The sequence below is a fragment of the Schistocerca cancellata genome, chromosome 1, assembly GCF_023864275.1.
Source record: "Schistocerca cancellata isolate TAMUIC-IGC-003103 chromosome 1, iqSchCanc2.1, whole genome shotgun sequence".
Lineage (NCBI taxonomy): Eukaryota > Metazoa > Arthropoda > Insecta > Orthoptera > Acrididae > Schistocerca > Schistocerca cancellata.
In genome coordinates, this window is record NC_064626.1 from 1,047,257,856 (window position 1) to 1,047,283,683 (window position 25,828).

The window sequence follows — 25,828 nt, forward strand, 5'->3', positions numbered from 1 at the left end:
GGTGGCGAAAAAGTGTTTCCACTGTAGGGACCAGGAGAAGGAGAGTAGTTCTTTAACAAGTCCTGCATGACTGAATTAGGGAGTGGGGCACAATCTGAGGCCTTTGGAAAGGACTGATATTTTTGTGGGACTAAGGCTTCTGGAATAAATGTTCATGACTGTGTTTTGGGTCTGTTTAGGTTCTGGATTCTGTGTGGTGGTGGGAGGGAGTTTTGGAGGGTGGGGTAAGTGTAGTAGGTCTACAAGACAGGGTTTGTCAGCTATGAGGGGATGTGGGAGAGGTTTGGAGGTTGTTGTAGAGGTGGTGGTCAGTGGTACTCCAAAGTAGGAATAGGAAGTGAGTAGGATGGAGAGCTTTTTGAGATGGCACTGTTTATGTTGCTCAAGTTGCTGCAGGGCAAGAGTTGTAATGTGTGTTAAGGGTTCCAGGAATTTGGGATTGCATAGCAGGAGAACTTTGCAGATGGAGAGAAGGTACTGCAAGGAGGTTTGGGCTAAGGATTGGCAGCATCTGAACAGGTGGAGGTCATTGTGGAAGGAGGGGTGGCAGCCAGAGATGGGTAATTTGATGGTAAGGCCATTAGGGGAGATTCCATCAGCCAAGCAACAATGCAGGAACAATATGTGGGACAGGGATCTGGCTAGGGATAAGGAAACTTTTCTGTATTGACACAGATGGCAGGAGTAAGGATCCATGGTGGTGGAGAAATGCGAAAAATTATGTAAATAATGTAGAATTACGTCTAAAAAATTTCGCAAAAATACACCAAAATACATATGAAAACTCACAAAAACGATGAAATGGATGCAAAAGGAGGAAACAAGATGAAATCTGAGGGAGATGACAATAGCAAAAGGTGAAAACTCACTAAAATTGGCAAGAAGTCACAAGGATCAAAATAAAGAATAACTAATAAAAAATATATATTACTGTGGGGAGCAGGTCTGAGGGTGGATAATTGTGGAGAAGCGGGATGGCAGATGTGACTGGATGGTGAAATTAGTGGGTGCAAAGTGGGATAGAACGGAGAAACTGCGCAGGGTGGGAGGGGTTCGTAGGATGAGATACAACATCATGTGGCACCGGAAAGGTGAGAGAGTTAACACACAAAAACACAGGAAATGACAAAGGGAGAATGATCAGTTTGAAAGTATAGGATTAATTATATCGGCGGGAGTAATAAGATGCTGTTCCAACAATTAGCTTGGTCTTGTAGCCATCTGTCGTGCACGTCCGAGACAGTTGATACAGTGTGGCTTGTAAGTAGAGCATGCAATGCAGTTTGTAAGGTGACAAGAGAAGCACAGGAAAAAAGAGAAAGAGGATACACATTGAGTATAATAATGCAAAAGAAAATAGTAAGAATGGAAAACAGCACTGGGCTTGGATTGAAGAAAAGCCGCCAGGCAAAAATCAAACAATGGAAAATCCAAGATGGAATGTAACAGTATTGAGAGAAGGAAAGTTGCTACACACCATATAGCAGAGATGCTGAGTCACAGATAGGCATGACAAAAAGACTCTCACAATTAAAGCTTTCAGCCATTGCCCTTCATCAATGATAGGAACATATACATGCACACACACACACACACACACACACACACACACACACACAAAACTCACACACACAACTGCAGTCTCAGACAACTGAAACCACACTGCAAGCAACAGCACCAGTGCATGAGACTGAATAGGGACATTAGATGGAGGGCACTCCTACCTCCTACATGCTTCCTTAAGTCCATTAACCCAATCGCCCAGGACACCCCATTGTGGCTGCTTACTGTGCTCCTACTGAGAAAATCTCTGCTCTCGCAGACCAACACCTTAAACACATTACCTGGAACCTACCTTCCTACATAAAAAATAACAACCATTTCCTCCACCAACTCTCCTCAGTTTCTGCCCCTTTACCACATGGTGCCCTGCTCATCACTATTGATGCCAAACTGGATCGAAGGTGAGGACACCCTATCCACATTCCTTCAGAACCTCAACAACTTCCGCCTCATTTGCTTCACCTGATCCTACTCAATCCGACAAGCCACCTTCCTAGATGTTGACCTCCACCTCAAAGATAGCTACATCAGTACCTCCATCCATATCAAACCTACTAACCATCAGCAATACCTCCACTTCAATGGCTGCCACCCATACCATACCAAGAAGTCCCTTCCACACAGCCTAGCCACCCGTGGTCATCACATCTGCAGTGACGAGCATTCCCTCTCGAAATATAACGAGGGTGTCACTGAAGCCTTCACTAACAGTAATTACACTCGCAACCTTGTACAGAAACAAATCTCTCATGCCTTATCTTTCCAGTCTCCCACCACCTCTCAAAGTCCCACTGTCCGGCCACAGAGGAGCATTCCCCTTGTAACTCAGTACCACCCAGGACTGGAGCAACTGAATTACATTCTCCATCAATGTTTCGATTACCTCTCACCATGCCCTGAAATGACAAATGTCCTACCCACTATCCTTCCCACCCCTTTAACAGTGGTATTCCGCCATCCACTGAACCTAAACAATATACTCGTCCATCATTACACAACCCCTGCTCCCAACCCCTTATGTCATCGCTCATAGTGCTGTAATAGACCTAGATGCAAGATCCGTCCCATACATCCTCCCACCACCACCTAGTCTAGTCCAGTCACTAACATCACCTATCCCATCAAAGGCAGGGCTACCAGTGAAATCAGTCATGTGGTCTACAAGCTAAGCTACTACCACTGTGGTGCATTCTATGTAGGCATGACAACAAACAAGCTGTCTGTCTGCTTGAATGGCCACCGACAAACTGTGCCCAAGAAACAGGTGGACCAGCCTGTTGCTGAACAAGCTGCCAAACATGGTATCCTTCATTTCAGTTACTGCTTCGCAGCCTGTGCCATGTGGATCCTTCCCACCGACACTAGCTTTTCCGAATTGTGCAGGAGGAAACTTTCCCTGCAATACATCCTACATTCCTGTAACCCTCCTAGCCTCAACCTTCATTAGTTACTGCCCTCACTCATCCAGCCCCTTCCCTATTCCCATTCCAGCACTAAACAGCTGTCATTCCATAGCCACACCAAGTCTTTTTATTTCTCTCCTTCTCCACTACTTCCCTCCTCCCTCCCGACCCCTCACCTGTCCACCACCTAATGTCTAACCTGCAGTACTTCACTGACCGTCACCCCCGACCATATACTATCCCTCCCCCTCCCCATCCCACCCTCCTCGTTACCCCCACCCAGTCACCACTCCCATCATGCACTGGTGCTGTTGCTTGCAGCCTTGTTTCAGTTGCCTGAGACTGCAGTCGTGTGTGTGTGTGTGTGTGTGTGTGTGTGTGTGTGTGTGTGTGTGTGTGTGTGTGTGTGTGTGTGTGCGAGCGTGTGGGGATGTACATGCGCACGCACCTTTGCGTGTCGATTGTTGACGAAGCCCAGTGACTGAAAGTATTAAATGTGAGAGTCTTTTCATTGTGCCTATCTGCGACTCAGCATCTCCGCTGTATAGTGAGTAGCAACAGCATAATAATAGTGTTACATTCCATCCTGGATTTTCCATTGTTTGATTTTGCGTTATATTTTATACCTGCACCAGTAAACACATGGTCTGTTATTGTGGCTGAAGTGTTTGTTACATATTTTGCTGTTTATATTGTAAGTTTCAGATTAAATTTTAAGAGGTGGTTTAGTAGGTCTGTTTGTTGTTTAGATTCCACATTAAAATCAATATTAAAGTTACCGCAAATAATCAGACATCTATTCTTTTTTGATAATTTACAAAAGAGATACTCTACATTTTTGTAGTAAAGTGTTCATGTCACTATCAGGGGGTCCTGTACAAATAAATTACGGTCATATTTTCATTTAAGCATTCAAGACCTGACATTTTCAGTTCTATTTCTGTAGGAATATCTTCTGAGAAATGAATGGGCACATGTTTGATATCACTTTTAATGTAGATACAGATGACACCTTTTCTACATGTTGTACACAAACGTGATTAATTTCTTAACAGCGTTGATTTTACTGTATGGGGCATATACTCCACTTCATTGCATTACATTTTTGATTTGTAAACCTTATTCAACCATTGTGTCTAACTGATGAGTATCCTAGGAGTGGTCATGGTGATGTTTTATTTAGACCCTCTAAGGCTCCAATAATAATTCTTAAAATAGTAATGATGAAAATAAACATTCTTAAGTGTATGCATTATGATAAAGATATTATTGGAACAATTTTTGTCATGTCATTAATGCTAAACACTTTTTATGTGAGGGGAACCAAACAGGCAAACAACAAACACTTTTATCAGAATGAAAAATATAGCAAAAAATTGTGTGTACTAATCAAGTAATCTTGTTATTTTGACTTCTTCTTTGTTTAAATATTTTTGAATGAAACAATGCCATTTATACAAAAGAATGTATTTTTTTTCCTCTTAGGCCAATCTGAAGAAGTCTTTTATAGGGTGAACATTAATAAAACCAACAAACTGCAGGGACAGATTCCTGATTAGAAATGGAGGAAAAAAAGTAATATGAATATGTGTCTGGAAATGTATTGTTGCCACGGCAGATGGCACTGACGAATGGAAGCTCTTCTAACAATGTGACATGTGTTCCTTGTGTGCTGCAGGCTGTGTGGTTGACGCAGCATACTGTAAGCAGCAGAATGGTCTGGTATTCATGTCGGGAACAAGCCGAGATGGTATATGTGTATTGCCAAACAGATGGAAATGGTAATGTGGCAGCACGGCCATACTAAAACAAGTACCCTCAAAGACACCAACCACATCACACAACATTTCAAGCTCTTTTTGGAAATTTGTGTGGTCATCAGCCCTTCCAGACAGATGACTGTGCAGAGAGGAGGCAGAAAGTGCATAAACCAGATTGGGAGGACTGGGTTCTACAGGATATTGAGACGAACCTTAGTACAAGCTCCAGGCTAGTGATCTGTCAATATGGTGTAAGCAAACTACAATTATGTGTATCCTACATGACAACTGCTACTATCCCTATCACTTACAATGAGTGCAAGGATTATCAGCAGCACATTTCCCTCTATGGAAAGGTTCTTCTGTTGAAGGTTCTTACAGCAGACCATCACAATTATGGGATTCCTGTCACCAGTCCTCTTTCCGATGAAGCAACTTTTACCAGAACTGGCATTTTCCATGCGCATAATTGTCACCTGTGGGCTAAAAACAATCCTAGGGGAATGGTTGAGGCATCTCATCAGCATTGGTTCAGCATCAATGTGTGGGCAGGGATTCTTGGCTACCACATACTTGGACCGGCTATTATTGCACAACATACCTGGAATTCCTGCAGAACACTCTGCCTAGGCTGCTTGAGAATGTGCCTTTGGCAATATGACAGGTCATGCGGTTTCTGCATGACAGAGCACCACCTCACTTCTGAATTACTTAAAACCCCCTGGATTTTTACCTCTGGGGGCATGTGAAAAGCAATGTGTATGCTGAATCATTTCTTGATGTGCAGACCATTCAACAGCGTGTTCACAACACCACCAATGCTATTTGGAGAGAAGTCAGAACATGCAAAAGAGTGCGGCAATCCTCGGTGTGATATGTGAAGGCGTACCTTGCATCCCATGGAGGCCACTTCAAACATGTGTTGTGACGTGGATGCGATGCAGCTCTATACTGTGTTCCAGGATGATTTGTTGTCATTGCACACACACCGTCCATTTCCAGACACATTTTCACAGAACTTTTTTCCTCCATTTCCAGGCAGGAAACCGTCCCTGCAGTTTGCTGGTTTTATTAATGTTCACCCTGTTTAAGGTGAACTGCATCATTGGATGGTAGATAAAATAAAAAACTCTGTTTTGCAACCAAGACTGTTTGTTCCTCCACATTTCACAATAATCATATTTTTTGTGTAAAGCACCCCAGTTATAGTCGCACTACAAGTAACAGTTGTGTCAATATAAATTCTGCTAACTGATCCAAAATTTTTATCTAGTAACTATGTACATAAATATTTTGCACGTGATTCAAAGCTTTAATGTAATGTTTAACTATTCAAACTGCAGCCACTGTATTAGTTGTTTTGTACTTGGTTATGACAACTCTTGAATCTCAAGACTTAAATGCAAAAGATATGTACTGTGCATATACACCGGTCTCCACCATTAATTCAAATAAGTACTTTTCATATAAAAGTGTGATTTGCACAAAAGGAACCCACTAATATCCAGAATGGACTTGTTTGAGAGAGAAGCCATAAAAAAACCAAAACATGACTCACATGATAATATAATAAATACATATGAAATGGTCACAGCTTTGGAAAAATAAAACCATTGGTTCATTTTCATGGGGAACTTGTGAATGAGAAAGGAGAAGAAAAGAAGGGATACATATGTGATGATTATGAGACGTTAGAAATTTTATTTATACTTAGTAAAAATTTCTGTGAAAAATAGGGGTCATATGAACATTTAAAACACAGTGAGATAATGAATATTTGAAGACATTTCACAGTGACAATTGATGCTGTAGTTGCAATTATGAAAATATTAATTACAAAGCAGTAGATACACATATTTTTTGAAAAATTAATGCGGTATTTTTTCTGTATCAGACTATTATATTTCAATAGTGCATTCAACTACCTAATCTTATTCAATACTTTAAAAAATTACTAATATCCTGTGTTAGTATTCATTTTTGTACTTCCACATGGTTTTATACAGGGTGTCTCAAAAGGTATGCTACAATTCAAACTAATTAAGACGATTTTCATACCACATTTGGCTTATGTGACAGACAAACTCACAAAGTTTTGTTTGTGTTCCAGGTTGTCATGAGTGACACATTATGACAATGTTTCAAGATTGGGCTCAATGTGTGGAATTGTTTATTCAGATCAAAATGGACATGCAGGTTCAAATGAACTTGCGAACACAATACAGAAGCACTCACTCTCGAGGACGTTGATACATTGGTGTTACAGGAATTTTCTGCAGGCAGGAAGCATTACTGTGAAGCATCATACTTGACAATCTGGAACAAGTTAAGCTAACACAGAAAGGATACAGTTGGCTTTGCAACATCCATGGCAGAAATCTGCTTGGAGGGTGTTGCAGCAGCTGCAAATCCCTAGAGAAACCATGCACAGGGTCCTTCAAAAACTTTTACAGATATACACATACCAATCACAAGTGTTGCTTACATTAAAACCACACAATATACCACAATGTACATTTCTGATAAAGCAACAATCCACATGTGTGGTATAGTAAACAAACACAATGTTCACACAACCAATCCCCATACTGTGATGGAAGAGGTACATGACAGTCCAAAAGGGAAGGATGGTGTTGTTTGATGGTTGATTGGATCATGGTACCATTTTTTCTCAGAAACAAACAGTTAATCCTAACATTTACCTTGATATGCTGGAGATATTTGCATTTCCAAAACTGACTGACCAAAAAGCAGTCTTTTCCACCAAGATGGTGCATTGCCACATTGAGCTCAGACTGTGTGACATGTTCTAGGCATACGTTTCAAGATCACTGGATTGGAGGGGTCGTCCAGCTCCCTAGCCTGCTAGCTCACCTGACATTATACTGATAGACTTCTTTCTGTGGGGTTATGTGGGGTCCAACTCCCTGACATCCTAGATCACCTGATATTGTTACTGTGGGGTTATGTGAAGGACAGAGTCTGTCAAATGCTTGTCAACCACATCAATGATTTAAAGAACCGAACTGCTGTAAATGCCACAGTTGATGTAGGTATGTTGCACCAACTGTGAACAGAGTTTCAATGCCGACTGGATTTTGGGAATGCCCCCAAAGGCGAACATGTGAAATTGATTGAATGGCTTAAAAATTGGCGAGATACCTTTTTGAGACACCCTGTATAAATTTAAATTAGATGATTTAAAAAATATTTCCTTCATGAAAATTATAAATTAAAATTGAATCAATTATGGTAAAGGGAATATGGATAGTAATACTGTTTCAATAGACAAACAGAGATCAGTAAGTAAAACAATTTCAATTTGAAACATATCTGGCCTTTTTTTGTGTAAAATGGGATGACTCAAAGATTGGAAATAATACTTCCCATAATTTCACAGACTCTCATGCATATGCTATGCATAACATTTGGGGAAGGGGATAAGATACCAAGTAGTAGGCCAAACTGAAAAATGAAGAGACAGATACTGTGTTCAATTCATACTCTTTGATACAGTTTCAGATCTGTAGTTAATGAAATAATTTAATGATAAATCACTCGATACATTTGGACCATTGTATAAACAAAACTGCCTTTAATTCAAGAGTAATCTTTTCAAGTCTGAATTTTTCAACATACATAAACATAATATTCCATAGTAAAATCCATCATCCTATATCCCTTATTTTGGAATAAGTAAACAACAACATGAAGAAATAAGTCTAACTGTTATGGTATATTGATAATATTTACTTTTGGACTGTCAAACTACAACTGAATGAAACACAATTTTCATGCCATGCGTGTTTTGCCTTTATTCTCTGCAAGGCATTTTCAGAGGCCTGGAATATGTACATATTTTTAATATTTAGTCACATATGGCATGAAAACTGTGTTTGAATCAGTTGTAGTTACATGGCTCAAAAGTAAAAATTATGAATATACCTTAATATTACACGCAACTGAGGAAGACAGGACTACAGAAATTGAAGAAGTCATAATTGTGTTAATTAACACTGGTTTCTCTGTTATACTTTCTATTAAGTACACACTGAAACGTTCAAAATCACACATAACAAAATTCTATTTAATAGATGAATGATACCTGCATCAAAATTAAAGCTATTTAAGTTCAACTACTGTACACCAGTTCTTTTGTAGCATACAAACATGCCAATTGTATCTTGATTGTTTTAATCATCATATGTCTTTCTCAGCTCTTTTGTCACACAACGCTATGATGAAAAATAAGTTTTTCTGTCCTGCGCTATCTTGTGAAGTATTATGTAAAGTGCTTATAGAAGACGTCACTATACAGAGAAATAATAAATGGAGTTTTTGGTGCTATTTGTTTTATGGGGATTAGGTGATGGTCCAAAGCATATTTCCCTGCATAATATCTCATCTTCCCATGCTAGAGATATCATCAGAGGCTGTAACAATTCAGAAAGCAGTTACAATCCCAAACATGTCCAGCAAGCTGAACTGCTACCCAGGCGAAAGTTGGTTTGTAACATCATCAAATCACTGCCTAAAATCACGGAGTCGCACAGATGTGCATTATGGAGCTTTATTTATACAATGGTTATCCACAAAGTACATTACGTTTTGGAATTAAAAATAAATAAAGTATTGGATTTTTTTTATTATATACAGCTGAAAGCCACACTTAAATACTACTTTCCTACATAGTTGCCATTTAAATTAAGGCACTTATCGTAGCGATGGACGAGCTTGAAAATTCCTTCGTTTTAAAATTCGGCCGCCTGCGCCTTCAACCACGTGGTTAATCAGTAACCAGGTAGAAATACGATTTTTGTGGATTTCCTGAAAAGAGGCACTACAATAAACTCTCAAAGGTATTGCCAAACTCTGCACAACCTCAGAAGAGCACTACAAAACAAGCGTAGGGGAAAGTTGGGCTCAAAGATCTTGCTGATTCATGACAATGCCCAGGCCCACACGGCAAATGCCACTCGTGAAGTTCTCGAATCTTTTAAGTGGGAGTTGTTTCCTCATCTGCCGTACAGTCCCGACCTGGCACCGAGCGACTTCCACTTATTCCCAGCAATGAAGAAGTGGTTGGCTATGCAGCGTTTTGATAACGAAGCACAGCTTCAAGAACAGGTAACCACGTGGTTGAAGGCACAGGCGGCCAAATTTTATGACGAAGGAATTTCCAAGCTCGTCCATCGCTATGATAAGTGCCTTAATTTAAATGGCAACTATGTAGAAAAGTAGTATTTAAGTGTGGCTTTCATCTGTATATAATAAAAAAAATTTCCAATACTTTATTTATTTTTAATTCCAAAACGTAATGTACTTTGTGGATAGCCCTCATAATAAAGCCTATAACTTGTCTAATTTCAATGCTTCTTTTTTTCTGTTAAAGTTGTTTTTGGGTTTTCTATGGCACCTCTGTATAACCTCGCATAGTAATGATTAGGCCTTGATAAAACAATGGTACCAGAGAAACAAATTTGGTGGTTCACTGTTCCTACTGCATGTTCTGCTACTGCCGATTTATCTGTGTTGCTCAAACACATATTGCTCTTGTGTTCCTTCAAACACATATTGCTCTTATATTTGCTTGTCTGCATTAGGCAGAGAAATACGTCTTGGACCATGGCTTAGTGCCCATACAACAAATATCACTAAAAAGATATCTGACATCTATGTAAACAATGTATACCTTTGCTTCACAGCATCTTTAGGAGCTGTCAGTACATGTAAAACATATGCAGTATATGCGAAACCAGACTGTTCATTGTAAATATATTAATGGGACACATTTAGCATGAATGACTGCATGGTAAATGGAAAAAAAAAGTCTTCAAAGCTATCAACACCTGTTCACTGTAAGTAGTAGTTCTAAACAGCCATTATGAAATTTGAGAATTCATTTACCTTCATTTCCTTTATGAATGTTTATCAGTTAATATATTTTTATGATAGGGCAAATGGCATGCAAAACAACAAATGTCTGATTATCAATTCATCCTGTAATGCAGCCATCTGATGACGAACAAACGTTTTAACCTTGTAATTAGATGGAAAAATGAAATGCGCAGAACAAATAGCCTGAAAATTAGTGCTTCCTAGCTATTTTTAAAACACATTTAGAAAGCCCAGTGATTTATCATTACATTAAATAATGACTGTAACTTAGGAAGAAACAAATGATTGTGTGAAATTTGGACCCTCTTTCATAATGTGTTTTGTATCTCAATGTAAACTCTTACCTGACATAGTAAGAAAATGCCAAACCAAGTGTAAGTACTGTTCCAATCATAGAGCACAAAATAGTTGCTTTCTTAGTTGAAAAATGCAGTTGGAAGACAAAAAACATGAACAAAATGTAAGTAAGTAGCATTCCTCCTGAAACAAAGAATCAGTTATTGTTACAAACATAAGTTTTTTGCTTTGATTCAAAGCAATTATAGTGAAATACTTTCCATATAGACAACTGTCCACAATAATGACAGAACTTCGTTACTAAACAGACAGTCAAAGCAGTCATTAAAAACTTGAGAAACATAAATTATTATGCATACCTTATCAACTGTAAATGAGTGATAAAGTCTGATGCAGTTTTAACCAAACAATATCAAAAAAATTTCTGATTTGTGTGGCTAAAACTGAACACCAAACACACTGTTAAATTTATTGAGTACCTTAATTAAGTTCTTTAATGCCTGCCACTGATTACTGCATTCCAAAATATTATTTGTATGAATTTGGAGAAACCACAAAAAGATTTTACATGATGCACATGTGTACATTTATATTCATTTCAAACACAAATTTCCAGTCATTAATCTGCTGTACAGGAACCTGCATTGCTTCAGTTTGATGAAATGTGTAACTTGTTGTCAAATTATTGCCGTAAATGCATGCATGTCACTGCAACATGTGTAGAGTCCCACTGTTGTCAGAAACAGCCCCGCCAGTCCTATAGAGCTTGGGCAGCTGAACACCATGGCCTCAGTCATAAATGTCAGTTTATTACTGATGCTTATCATCATGATTCCCTTGCTAACTCTATGGTCTGTGATGTCATTATTTGGTTGGCTCCCAATAAGAAGATGCGTCAGCACGCATTGCAGTGCCAGAATCCATCCTTTGCTGAAGTATTAAATATTGCTCAGTCTTTTGAAGTACCTCACGCTGCAGGTGATCAGGCAGTGGCTTGGTGTGACATCTTCATAGCGACTCCTGTTCCTGGCTGTTGAGCATCAGTCAGCTCTCGGTGGGAGGACAATGTGGTAGCCATACAAATGCAACCTCCATGCGGCACTGGACAGCACAATGCCAATAAGCACAGCAACGACAGCACTCCGCCCTCCCATCTTGCCCATACTGTTTTGTGCCACATGATTGGGTCACATATGCCAAGTGCTGGGCGACATGCGACACATGTAGGAAAAAAGGACAAATGGCATTTGTGTGTTGTTCCCAGCCCCTCCAGCAGACATGGACATGGACATTACTTGTGTGTCTCCAGTGTTTACGATTCATAATACATTGTTTATTGAAGTGCAATTGGTGGAAAAAAGTGTGGTTACTCGACATTTGGTCAGTTAAAATAGGCAGTATATTCCAATTTTGAAGTACTTAATGCTCCAATTTTGTGTAAGTATGTGGTTCATTCCTTGACTTTTTTGGTAGTAAATGATGCTGGTGCCAACGAATTGTTCAGTCTGGATGCTTTCAATGCTTTTGGTTTTTTCCATTTCAGATACAATGCAGCTTGTTTCAGACCACATCCCTTACTAGCAGTTAGATTGTCTGTGTTATGAGTACCCTTCTCATTTTTAGGATGGTTTAAGTTGTGCCACCAATTTTTGTTGCTTACATTACCCTGAAACCCATGGCATGGCTGCACTTTTTCCATACACACCCTCCTCCTATGGTTTGCGCTATCAATTGAAATAGGAATTCAATCTAACACTGACACCTACGCTTTGCCCCATCAGGATGAGTTATTGGCTAAACATGCCAGGGAGCAGTTTTTCTCCAAAACTGACTTATCTTAACACTATTTACAAGTTTCATTGGATGAGTATTCTAAACTGCTCCCAGGGATTAAAAGGCCTTTCAGATTGTACCAACATCAGCACCTCCCATTCGCTGGGACAAGTGGTCTGGCAATTTTTCAGTGTTTTTTGGAAAAACTGATGATATCCGTTCTGGGGCACACCAATGATATCATCATTATGACTGCATCTATGGAAGAGCATTCACATAATTTACACACCTTGTTCATGATCGCACATACTGCAGAGTTGAAGTGCAACTTGCCCATGTCACACTTTTTTTAGCCACCCATTGCGTATTTCGAGTTTGAGGTTTCTCAGGACTGTGCTAAGCCTTTATGTCACCATGTTGCTGCCACCATCAAAACTCTGCCTTGCCCTACCATTCTCAGAGAACTCAAAGCATTTTTAGGTAAAATTGCGTACTATCACAAATTCATCCCAAGTGAGGCCACATTGGCCCATTCCCTCCACGAGATGGTCCACAAGACAGTTCCTTTTCTTGTAGATGCTGGTCGGTGAGTGCGTGATCATACTTTCGAAATCTAAATTATGTTCTGCTCCTTGTTTGGCTACTTTCCATGCTGGCCACCACTTGGTTTTTGGCTACAGGCGCCTTTCAATACGAACATGGGGCTGTTCTTGCAAACTGATATGAGGATGATTCCAAACATCAAATAATTCATGCAATAAAAATGCTCAAGTCTGCTCAGCACTGCTACTCCCAAGTTGAAAAGAAAGTGCTTGCTGTCATCTATGCTCTAAAAAATTTTTATGTGTTCTTATATGGGCCTAAGTTCCACAATCCACAATCCCTTGGTTTCATTATTAACCCTTCCACTTCATTGCCCAACAAAGTAGCACGTCGTCTCCACTGTTGGGCATTCCTTCTGCCTCGCTATGAAAATGAAATACATTTTTAGCCTATCACTCAACATGCCAACACTGATGCTCTGTCCTGGCTTCCGATGGGGCCAGATCCTACTTTTGATCAGGATGAATGCCTTTGTTTCCACTTATATGTTGTGGTGCAACATACAGTAAATGGGTTTCCTATTATGGGCTCTCGTATCACAGCTGCTGTCACCCCAATAACCCTGTACGCAATACCTAACTAAGCACTGCGGCATCAGGCCGACTGTGCACTACACTCAAATCGTCCACCAACGGCACCTGTGTGGACTGGCCACCAGAGGCTGCCTGCAGTGTGTCACAGAACTTGTGTTCACGACATGGCAGCTGCTGTGCCATTTACCACAGTGCTCCTCTATATAAGGACAGTACAGCAGGCATTCGCTCACAGATGCATTGTTACAATTTACCTGTGTCAGCTTCTACATTTGTTGTTCATTTACATGTAAATGAATAAACTTTGGTTAATGGTAGCCACACTGTTATTTGTGTCTTGCATTATAACAATATTCATATTTAAATCAGTAGTTAAATACGTGCACTCTGGATAAAGAAATAAGCCACAAATTGAGAACCATGTTTTTTTAAGTTGTTTAATATAAATTTCAATAAATATGCATCTATGTATTCTAGCAGCACTCAAGTATACATAACAGTAAAAACCGATATCTGTACAGGTATTGTGTGTGTGTGTGTGTGTGTGTGTGTGTGTGCGCGTGTGTGTGTGTGTGCGTGTGTGTGTGTGTGTGCGTGTGTGTGTGTACTCTAGCTCAAAAAAGGATTCATCTGAAAGCTAGTGAAGTTTTCAGTTTTGTTTGTGTGTCTGTCAGTGACTCAACGCCTCTACTTATCGAGAATTGTGACCATTATTCCTAAGCTATTTGCAGTCTACCAGAACTTCCATTTACCACGTCTAAATATATATATATTCCTAGAAGTAGTTGACATTATAAAACATATGCTGGCTCTGTAGTAAGTGAATTATCAATTAGTCAGACCACATAACATATTTGTATGCAAAGTATGCACAAGAAAAAAAATGACACTGGTTTGACGACAAAAAACTGAAAAGTTTAAAGAAAGCTTCAAAAGTGATGACTGGCTTAACATTTAGAATGACATCAACACCAGCACTGCACTGAACATATTTCTTAATAGACTTGTTACAATATCTCAGAATAGTTTTTCTAACACTAGGAATTCATCAGATTATGGAGTAGCAGAATAAGAGTGACTTCAGAATAGATACGAATATCCACAAAATAGCCACAATAAGTAATGACTGGAGAGTTCTCCGAGTCTTATAAATAATGTTGTAAAATATTATCCGTTAATAACTGCAGCCATTATCTTCAGTTGCTAACTTCCATTAGTTTTATCATAAAGATAAGAAAACTTCCCTCTTTTGCACCTGAAATTTATTCATTAGTACCAGACACATTTCAGCCATTCATGTTAAGACTCTTCCGTTGTCAATGGCACAAACAAAATTATTTAATTATTTGTATTTTGATATGAGATTGGTAGCAGCTCTTCGACAGTTTGTTTAGATCTAGTTTCTCTATTTACAATTATCTGTCTTCTGCTATTGTTCTTTTAGTCATTGAGAATATTTTCATTTTTATTTATGGACTTCTGTATGAAATATTCTTCCTATAGAGTGAGCTTTCCCTTTCTTTTGCTGTTATAACATAAGATGGCTACGTCTGTTTTTATACCAGTGTGACGGTCATTAAACATCAACATCAACTTTGTCCCCTTAAAAGTAATCCCCTTCAGATATAAAACACTTGTGCCAACACGTTTTCCAATCTTGGAAGCATTTCTGGAACTCACTTTTTGTTATGGTGTTCAGTTCCTTCAGCAATTCTGTTGTTATCTCATCAATGGTGGCAAAATGACGTTCTTACATGGTTCCCTTTAGCCTCATCAATAGAAAGAAGTCACAGGGGGACACGTCCAGCAAATTCAGTGACTGAGGCAATGGTATGGTTTTGTTTTTTGGCAAAAAATCATGAACAAGCATTGAGGTGTGAGCAGGAGCATTATCATGACGCCACAATTCTGGTCATTTTCATTGGAATGCTTCACGCAAACAATGCATAACTTCCAGGTAGTATTCCTTATTGACAGTACAACCATAAGATAGCAACTCATGATGAACTATCCCACTGTAATTGAAGAAAACAGTAAGAAGAACTTTCACATTTGATCGAACCTGTTCAATTTTTTTCATTCTTGACTATTCACGCTTTTTCCACTGGGATGACTGGGCGTTGGTTTCAACATGATACCCATATTTTGTTACCTGTTATAACCTTTAGAAGCTCTGAAACATTATCAACTTCATTCAGCAATTCCTGAATGATGTCGTTTTTGGTTGAAATTCTACAATTTTGGAACAAACTTTTCTTTTATATGTTTCACACCCAAAACATCCAAAAAAATTGCTTGACATGAGCCAAAGGATATGCCGATATCATCAGAAACCTCTCTGATGGTGATTTTTCAGAACCATTTTCTTTACTTCTTCCACATTGTCATCAGTAATTGATGTGCTGAGGCGTCCAGGGTAGTTGTTGTCTTCAACATCTTCTTGACCATCTTTGAAATACTTATACCACTCATAAACTCTTGCTTTACTCTCAGCAGATTTGCCAAAAGTTCACAGTCTATATTTCCAATAAAGTGCTGCACTCTATTCCATGTTTCATGCAACATTCGATGCAAATTCTTTGATTCATTGTTTTCTAAGAAAAATTCGCCGAGCAGTCGAAAACACATATAACCTTTTCAACTATCAACAATAAACAAAATATGCAAAACAGCAGAAAATGCAAACACACCACACAATTTTTTTAAATCAGATGTACAAAGCCTGAAAATTACTTTTTGATCATGCTCTTGTATGATCTCCTAAATCACTGGATTGAATACAGCTAAACTTAGTATATACACTGCTTGCTCTCTGAGAATTAGCACTGTGGGGGTTAAAATGTCTTAGCTCACATAGGAGCAGAGATATGAGTGAAAACCCTGATGTCCAGGATGCCGTGCACGACAGGTGCCTTGGGCGGGTATTATCCGTATGTGTGACATACCTGCGGATTGGTGTGGCTGAGCAGAGAGAGAGAGAGAGAGAGAGAGAGAGATGGGGGAGAAATAGAAAGGTAGTGAGAGGGGGCAGGGTAAGATGGACAGAAAGGATGGAAATAGACAGGGAGGAGTTGGAGGGACAGAGAAAAAGTGCGGACAAGAAGATGGACAGATAGAGGTGGGTGTATGCAGTGGGCACAAAGAGATGGGGGAGGAGGAGATGGACAGACAGAGAGGGGGAGGAGGAGGAAGGCAGGTAAAGAGGGGCAAGAGGAGGTGAACAAACAGAGGGAAGAGGAGGAGATTGGCAGATAAGAGTGGAAAGGAGGAGATGGACAGAAAGAGGAACATGTAGGAGCTGGATAGAGAGAGAGCAAAAAAGAAGACAGAGAGAGGGAGGATGCAAAGGTGGACAAAGAGAGGGTGGAGAAGGAGATGGATAGAGAGAGGGGTGGAGGCAGAAGTGCATAGAGAGAGGAGGGTGGCAGAAATGGATAGAGAGAGGGGGGGGGGCAGAAGTGGATAGAGAGAGGGGGAGGTGGAAATGGACAGAGTGTGGGTGGAGGAGGAGATGGACAGAGAGAGAGAGAGGAGGGGGAAATGGACATACAAACAGGGGAGGAGGACATATGTGCAACATATGTGACATTTGCACGCATGGGCTAAGCCACAGGTAAAAGGACAGTTATAATCTAAAATCTGGATAATTACAGAGGAATTTCCCTCTTGGATTTGAACAGGAAGTATGAAACTACTAAGGAGTATAAAGAGCCTGGAGAGCTGCTTGGAACAGTTAATCACTTTAAAATTAGTAATGGATCCCTACAAAACAAGATAAAAACTAACTATAACCTTTGCAGACTTCAAAAAAGCTCACAACTGTATCCACAGGTCTTCCATGTTGGACACATTAAGGAACTTTGACTTCATCCCAAATCAATAAAAATGATAAAATTAACCCTCACAAACAATAGCTCCAAAGAAAAATTCAGAGGAGAACTATTTGAGCCATTTTTTATTAAAACATGGCTAAAACATGGTGATGGGCCATCACACTACTCTTCAACTGTGCTTTGGGATACTTGATGAGACAATGGTAAAAGGAAAATCCTAAGGAAATACAGACTGGAACCAAGAAAGATTAAATAAATTTAAATTGCTCAAGATGTGTAGATGACTTAGCATCACAAGCTAATAACATATACAAATCCTGAAATCAAACAATAAGCCTACAAAATATAGCACAGAAAATATGACTCCACATATCATTCAAAAAGATTAAGATACGGCAACAGACAAAAGAACAATTATACCATAAAAATAAAAATAGTGCAACAATTTAAAGACGTAGGAGAAATTGGAACAAACAACTTGAATAAAAAATCTGCCTGGCAAAAACAAACTAATAAAATGATACAATAAAAAAGTTTACAACAAAACACTACAAGAAAGTGATTTGACAGAGATAACATATGCAAGTGAAACATTTTTAATGTCACTGGGAAATAGAATTGACAAAATCCTAAAACTAGAGGGAAAAATAGCTAGAATACGTATGAGTAAAAAATATAAAAAAACGTCTACACAGGACAGTGCCAAATGCAGTGATGTACAGAGAACTGGAGCCTATCACAGGTACTATGTGTAAGAAGAGTATTTTGTTCTTTGGCCACACCATGATGACACCAGAAGACAAGTTAACAACAAGAATTATAGAAAACTCTGGAATCTGAAAAAACAAGTAGAATGGAGCAAGAAAATTTGAGGATATGTAAGAACTAGAAATAAGCTTGGATGGTCTGCAAAACAAAGCAGAAAGTCTCAAGAAACTGAAAAACAAGAAAATAAGATGTAAACCAAAAATTGACAAATGACGCACAGTGAAAAGGGTTTTTACATATGAGGAAAGATGGAATACATCAGAAAAAATGGAAAGATACTGGGTAATTCAGAAGCTATTTATCAAAGAAGATGATAGCAAAAAGACAGATTAATGTGATACATTGAGGCCATAACATTATTGCTGTTGTTGTGGTCTTCAGTCCTGAGACTGGTTTGATGGAGCTCTCCATGCTACTCTATCTTGTGCAAGCTTATTCATCTCCCAGTACCTACTGCAACCTACATCCCTCTGAATCTGCTTAGTGTATTCATCTTTTGGTCTCCCTCTACGATTTTTACCCTCCAAGACACCCTCCAATACTAAATTGGTGACCCTTTGATGCCTCAGAATATGTCCTACCAACTGATCCCTTCTTCTAGTCAGTCTAGTCTAGTCTCCCAGTACCTACTGCAACCTACATCCCTCTGAATCTGCTTAGTGTACTCATCTCTTGGTCTCCATCTACGATTTTTAACCTCCATGCTGCCCTCCAATACTAAATTGGTGACCACTCGATGCCTCAGAATATGTCCTACCAACCGATCCCTTCTTCTAGTCAAGTTGTGCCACAAACTCCTCGTCTCCCCAATTCTATTCAGTACCTTCTCATTAGTTATGTGATCTACCAATCTAATCTTCAGCATTCTTCTGTAGCACCATATTTTGAAAGCTTCTATTCTCTTCTTGTCCAAACTATTTATCATCCATGTTTCACTTCCATACATGGCTACACTCCGTACAAATACTTTCAGAAATGACTTCCTGACACTTAAATCAATACTCGATGTTAACAAATTTCTCTTCTTCAGAAACACTTTCCTTGCCATTGCCAGTCTACATTTTATATTCTCTCTGCTTCGACCATCATGTTATTTTGCTCCCCAAATAGCAAAACTCCTTTACTACTTTAAGAGTCTCATTTCCTAATCTAATTCCCTCAGCATCACCTGACTTAATTCGACTACATTCCATTATCCTCGTTTTGCTTTTGTTCATGTTAATCTTATATCCTCCTTTCAAGGCACTGTCCATTTTTTTCAACTGCTCTTGCAAGTCCTTTGCTGTGTCTGACAGAATTACAATGTCATCGGCGAACCTCAAAGTTTTTATTTCTTCTCCATGGATTTTAATACCTACTCCAAATTTTTCTTTTGTTTCCTTCACTGCTTGCTCAATATACAGATTGAATAACATCGGGAAGAGGCTACAACCCTGTCTCACTCCCTTCCCAACCACTGCTTCCCTTTTATGTCCCTCGACTCTTATAACTGCCATCTGGTTTCTGTACAAACTGTAAATAGCCTTTCGCTCCCTGTATTTTACCCCTGCCACCTTCAGAATTTGAAAGAGAGTATTCCATTCAATATTGTCAAAACCATTCTCTAAGTCTACAAATGCTAGAAACGTAGGTTCGCCTTTCCTTAATCTAGCTTCTAAGATAAGTCGTAGGGTCAGTATTGCCTCACGTGTTCCAATACTTCTACAGAATCTAAACTAATCTTCCCCGAGGTCAGCTTCTACTAGTTTCTCCATTCGTCTGTAAAGAATTCGCATTACTATTTTGCAGCCATGACTTATTAAACTGACAATTCGGTAATTTTCACATATGTCAACACCTGCTTTCTTTGGGATTGGAATTATTATATTCTTCTTGAAGTGTGAGGGTATTTCACCTGACTCATACATCTTGCTCACCAGATGGTAGAGTTTTGTCAGGACTGGCTCTCCCAAGGCTGTCAGTAGTTCTAATGGAATGTTGTCTACTCTTGGGGCCTTGTTTTGACTTAGATCTTTCAGTGCTCTGTCAAACTCTTCACGCAATATCATATCTCCCATTTCATCTTCATCTACATCCTCTTCCATTTCTATAAAATTGTCTTCAAGTACATCGCTCTTGTATAGACCCTCTATATACTCCTTCCACCTTTCTGCTTTCCCTTCTTTGCTTAGAACTGGGTTTACATCTGAGCTCTTGATATTCGTACAAGTGGTTCTCTTTTCTCCAAAGGTCTCTTTCATTTTCCTGTAGGCAATATCTATCTTACCCCTAGTGAGATAAGCTTCTACATCCTTACATTTGTCCTCTAGCCATTCCTGCTTAGCCATTTTGCACTTCCTGTCAATCTCATTTCTGAGATGTTTGTAACCTTTTTGCCTGCTTCATTTAGCGCATTTTTATATTTTCTCCTTTCATCAATTAAATTCAATATTTCTTCTGTTACCCAAGGATTTCTACTAGCCCTCGTCTTTTTTTCCTACTTGATCCTCTGCTGCCTTCTGAGATGTTTATATTTTCCCACCTCCGCATTGCAAATGTTTTGACTTTTGAGTGAAATGCCCAGTCGATGTGCTGTTGTTTTCACATCAATTCTACCAACAGTCAACAGTGAGAGTTGTTTAGTTCTCGGGGTGTTGTAAGATTCCTGGATTCGTCTCGTCGCTGTGCAGCCTATGAAAAGGATTGCGGAAGACTCCCAAATAAATTCCAAAATACAGTGCAGTTTTAACACCAATATATTTCCAGGAGTCTGGTGTCCGAGCCTGGTGAACTGTACCGGTTACATCACATGTACCCAAAATTGACATCAAACGACACAGAGTTCACAACAATCAACAAACGAGTGAGCCTACAATACGTTTGCTCGCAACCCTAGCCAAAAAACGAGTGCCCCAAGGCGCCTGCATGACCTCTATTTATACTTTTGTTAACAATTACCTACAATCAAAATTACAATTTTATATAAAATCACAATTAAAAGTTAAACCAAATATGAGATACACATTGCTAAAAATTTACAATCTCAGTGCTGAACAAGGTGAACCTATTTTCAACTTAGTTATGAGTTAATATAACATTTTCTGACTCATTGTGTTACAGGTAACAATTACATTTCTAAATTTGTTTATAACAAATCAACTAGTGCCTGAATTTTAGTGCTAACATACATCGGAGATTCAATTAACATGTTTTATTTATATGTTCTATTTAATTTGCTGTAGTAATTTTATAATGGTAGGTTTACTGGTACATCCTGACCATGTGGTACATTTCTTTCGATTAGTTACAGTATTAATTTCACATTTATATTGTGTTTTTCATAAGAACAATGTTAATCAGCAAAGCATCATTTTCGAATTATATGTATACTAAAATAGTGGTTATTTTTGCATGTAATTTGGAAACAGGTCACTTTACAATTGGGCAATTAGGACTGGTGTTTATCTTTAATGCTCTCCGAGGGGCTCTGATAGGTAGCAATGAGATACAGTAATATTTAACTTCACAACTTCATCCCTCACAGCTACTCATTCTTCTTCTACTGTATTTCTTTCCCCCATTCCAATCAATTGTTCCCTTATGCTCCCCCTGAAACTCTGTACAACCTCTGGTTTAGTCAGTTTACCCAGGTCCCATCTCCTTAAATTGCCACCATTTTGCAGTTTCTTCATGTTTAATCTATAGTTCATAACCAATAGATTGTGGTCAGAGTCCACATCTGCCCCTGGAAATGACTTACAATTTAAAACCTAGTTCACAAATCTCTGCCTTACCATTATATAATCTATCTGAAACCTGTCAGTATCTCCAGGCTTCTTCCATGTATACAACCTTCGTTTTTGATTCTTGAACCAAGTGTTAGCTATGATTAAGATGTGCTCTGTGCAAAATTCTACCAAATGGCTTCCTCTTACATTTCTTACCCCCAATCCATATTCACCTACTACGTTTCCTTCCCTACCTTTTCCTACTGCCAAATTCCACTCACCCATGACTATTAAATTTTCGTCTCCCTTCACTATCTGAATAATTTCTTTTATTTCATCATACAGTTCTTCAATTTCTTCATCATCTGCAGAGCTAGTTGGCATATAAACTTGTACTACTGTAGTAGGCGTGGGCCTTGTGTCTATCTTGGCCACAATAATGTGTTCACTATGCTGTTTGTAGTAGCTTACCCGCACTCCTACTTTTTTATTCATTATTAAACCTACTCCTGCATTACCCCTATTTGATTTTGTATTTATAATCCTGTATCCGCCTGACCAGAAGTCTTGTTCCTCCTGCCACCGAACATCACTAATTCCCACTATATCTCAATTTAACATATCCATTTCCCTTTTTAAATTTTCTAACCTACCTGCCCGATTAAGGGATCTGACATTCCTCGCTCCGATCCGTTGAACGCCAGTTTCTTTTCTCCTGATAACGACATCCTCTTCAGTAGTCCCCACCCGGAGAACCAAATGGGGGACTATTTTACCTCTGGAATATTTTACCCAAGAGGATGCCATTATCATTTAACCATACAGTAAAGCTGCATGCCCTCAGGAAAAATTACGGCTGTAGTTTACTCTTGCTTCAGCCATTCGCAGTACCAGCACAGCAAGGCCGTTTTGGTTAGTGTTACAAGGTCGGATCAGTCAATCATCAAGACCGTTGCCCCTGCAACTACTGAAAAGGTTGCTGCCCCTCTTCAGGAACCATATGGTTGTCTGGCCTCTCAACAGATACTTCTCCGTTGTAGTTGCACCTACGGTATGGCTATCTGTATCACTGAGGCACGCAAGCCTCCCCACCAACGGCAAGGTCCATGATTCATTGGGGGGGGGGGGGGAGGGGGGCGCAAAACATTACATAATAATAATAATAATAATAATTTAGATGTGTGCGTATATTGCTTATAACTGACAGTTTACACAATAAACAAAAATTGGATAAAATTGACAGTTTAGACAATAAAATAACACCCATATTCGCTATCCTTTTAAAAAATGAAAGAAAGAGAGAGGGAGAAAGAGAAAAACAGTCCACAGAGGACAGATCTACTTTAGAGGAAGAAGTGGGAACACCTGAAAAACTGAAGTTCAAACTGATAATATTAACTATAGGTACACAGTTCATGCAATCCATGATGAGTTTATTGGCAACAGTCCATTTGAGTTTGAGAGTAATAATAATGGAAGCTATAACAACAATACAAAAAGGATCAATTGGTACTCAGCACACAGAAGAGCAGAGACTAAGTAATAGACAGGCCCTTTCAAAAAGACTACTAGATATTAGCTATCGTACAAAGTCCTTGTTCAGCTGTAGAAAAATGCAACACCCACACAGCACACACACACACACACACACACACACACAGAATTCATGCATCATGAACACCTCACACACACATGGCCTCAACACTTGGAGTTGATTCTGGCTGTCTCTGCGAGCCGCACATGTTTGTAATAGACAGGACCTTTCAAAAAGACTACTACATATTAGCTATCGTACAAAGTCCTTGATCAGCTGTAGAAAAATGCAACACCCACACAGCACACACACACACACACACACACACACACACACACACACACACACACACACAATTCATGCATCATGAACACCTCACACACACATGGCCTCAACACTTGGAGTTGATTCTGGCTGTGTCTGCGAGCCGCACATGTTTGTATACATGTGCGTTTTTCTAGTTATGAAGAAGGAACTCATCCGACAGCTAAGTATACTTTTAAATATAATTTTAAATGCATCTATCTGTCACTCATGCCTCCTCCACAGAGCAAGCAGCAATCTAACCTAACTCATATTGAACAATGGAAAATCTGTATGTAGTAACAACAATATGAGAAGGCTATATCACTACCCACTACAGAAAGGAGGTGCCAAATGGCAGACAGCCACACTAACGTGCTAGGTAATTAGCTATCAGACTCACCACAGAGAGGAGGCACCAAGTGGAAGACAGCCATGTTAAAAAAAAAAAGTTCTAGATATTTAGCTATTAGACTAAGTCCTTCTCACCATGCAGTGGAGATGCTGAGTCACAGAAAGGCACGACAAAAAGTCTGTCGGAAAGTTAGGTTTTGGCCAACAAGGCAGTCTGGCTCCAGTTGACAGAGTCTGCGGTCATGTGTGTGTGTGTGTGTGTGTGTGTGTGTGTGTGTGTGTGTTTTGTCTATTTTTGACAAAGACCTTGTTGGGCATAACCCAAATTTCCAATAGTCTTTTTGTTGTGACTATCTGCGACTAAGCATCTCCACTCAGTGGTAAGTAACAACTATCCTTTTCTTGGTGCTCCCTGCATGTGCAGGGATGTGGTGAGGACAGAATAGCGGCCTGCTAGGTGCAGAATCAGGAGGCTTTTTACAGCTGGGATGGGGACAGGAAAGGAGATAGGGAGTTGGAGGACGGAGACTAGTAAGAGTTGAGGCCAGGGAGATTAATGAATGAAGGATCTGTTGCAGGAAGAATTCCTATCCAATTAATTGAGAAAATCTGATGCGGGTGGGAAAAATCCATATGACACAAGCTCTGAGGCAGTTGTTACAGTGAAGCACATTGCACAGTGTTTGCAACTAAGTTTGTAGCTCACATGACTACTCTCACAGATAGCCTTGTCTTTGACAGGGTAGGAGATGCCTTCAACAGGACTGGAATAAGCGGCAGTGGGAAGATGTAAAGGACAGGTCTTCAATCCAGGTCTATTACAGAGATATGAGCAGCAGGACAAAGGGGTGAAGAGCAGGCATGGAATATTGATGGACAAGGATATTGCATAGGTTGGGTGAGTGGGTGGGTGAACACCACTGTTTCAGGGGTGGGGGTGATAGTGGAAAGGATATTTTTCACAAGGCACGATGAGAGCTAGTTGAAACCATGGTGGCGAACGTGTATCAGTTGCTTTAATACTGAAATGTGAGGAGCATGCTCCTCTGTGGCAGGACGCTGGGTATATGGTGTATGGTAGGTGACTGGTGAAAAAAGGCGAGATCTGCTTTGGTACAAGGTTGAGAGGATAATTTCTGCCTTTGAAGGCCTCAGTGAGAATCTTGGCATATTTGAGAAGGACTGCTCATCACTACAGGATTGATGACTACAGGTGGCTAAGCTATAGGAATAGGATCTCTTGGTGTGGAAAGGGTGGCAGTTGTCGAAGTGAAAGTATTGTTGGCATGAATCTGAACCACGTGAGGGGTTTGGAATCCTGGGTTGGTAGAAAGGGTTCCTCTACATTGCCCATGAAGAGTTGACACAGGACGCTGCCATGCAAATTCCCATTACTATGCCAGGGATTTATTTCTAGATGATACCTTCAAAGAAGAAGTAATTGTGGGTGATAGTACACTTGGTTATGCAGGCAATAGGAAATAATGTTCAATGGTGGC

The 25,828-nt window shown here is 39.6% G+C and overlaps 1 protein-coding gene across 1 annotated transcript in view; it reads right to left on the reverse strand.

The window, feature by feature from the left end:
- Window positions 1–25,828, reverse strand: part of LOC126125300 (DC-STAMP domain-containing protein 2) — a 288,281-nt gene that overhangs the window by 232,898 nt on the left and 29,555 nt on the right. The window contains exon 4 of the mRNA XM_049915133.1: window positions 10,969–11,104. Within this exon, the coding sequence (XP_049771090.1) occupies window positions 10,969–11,104 (136 nt within the window). The remainder of the gene's footprint in view (window positions 1–10,968; window positions 11,105–25,828) is intronic.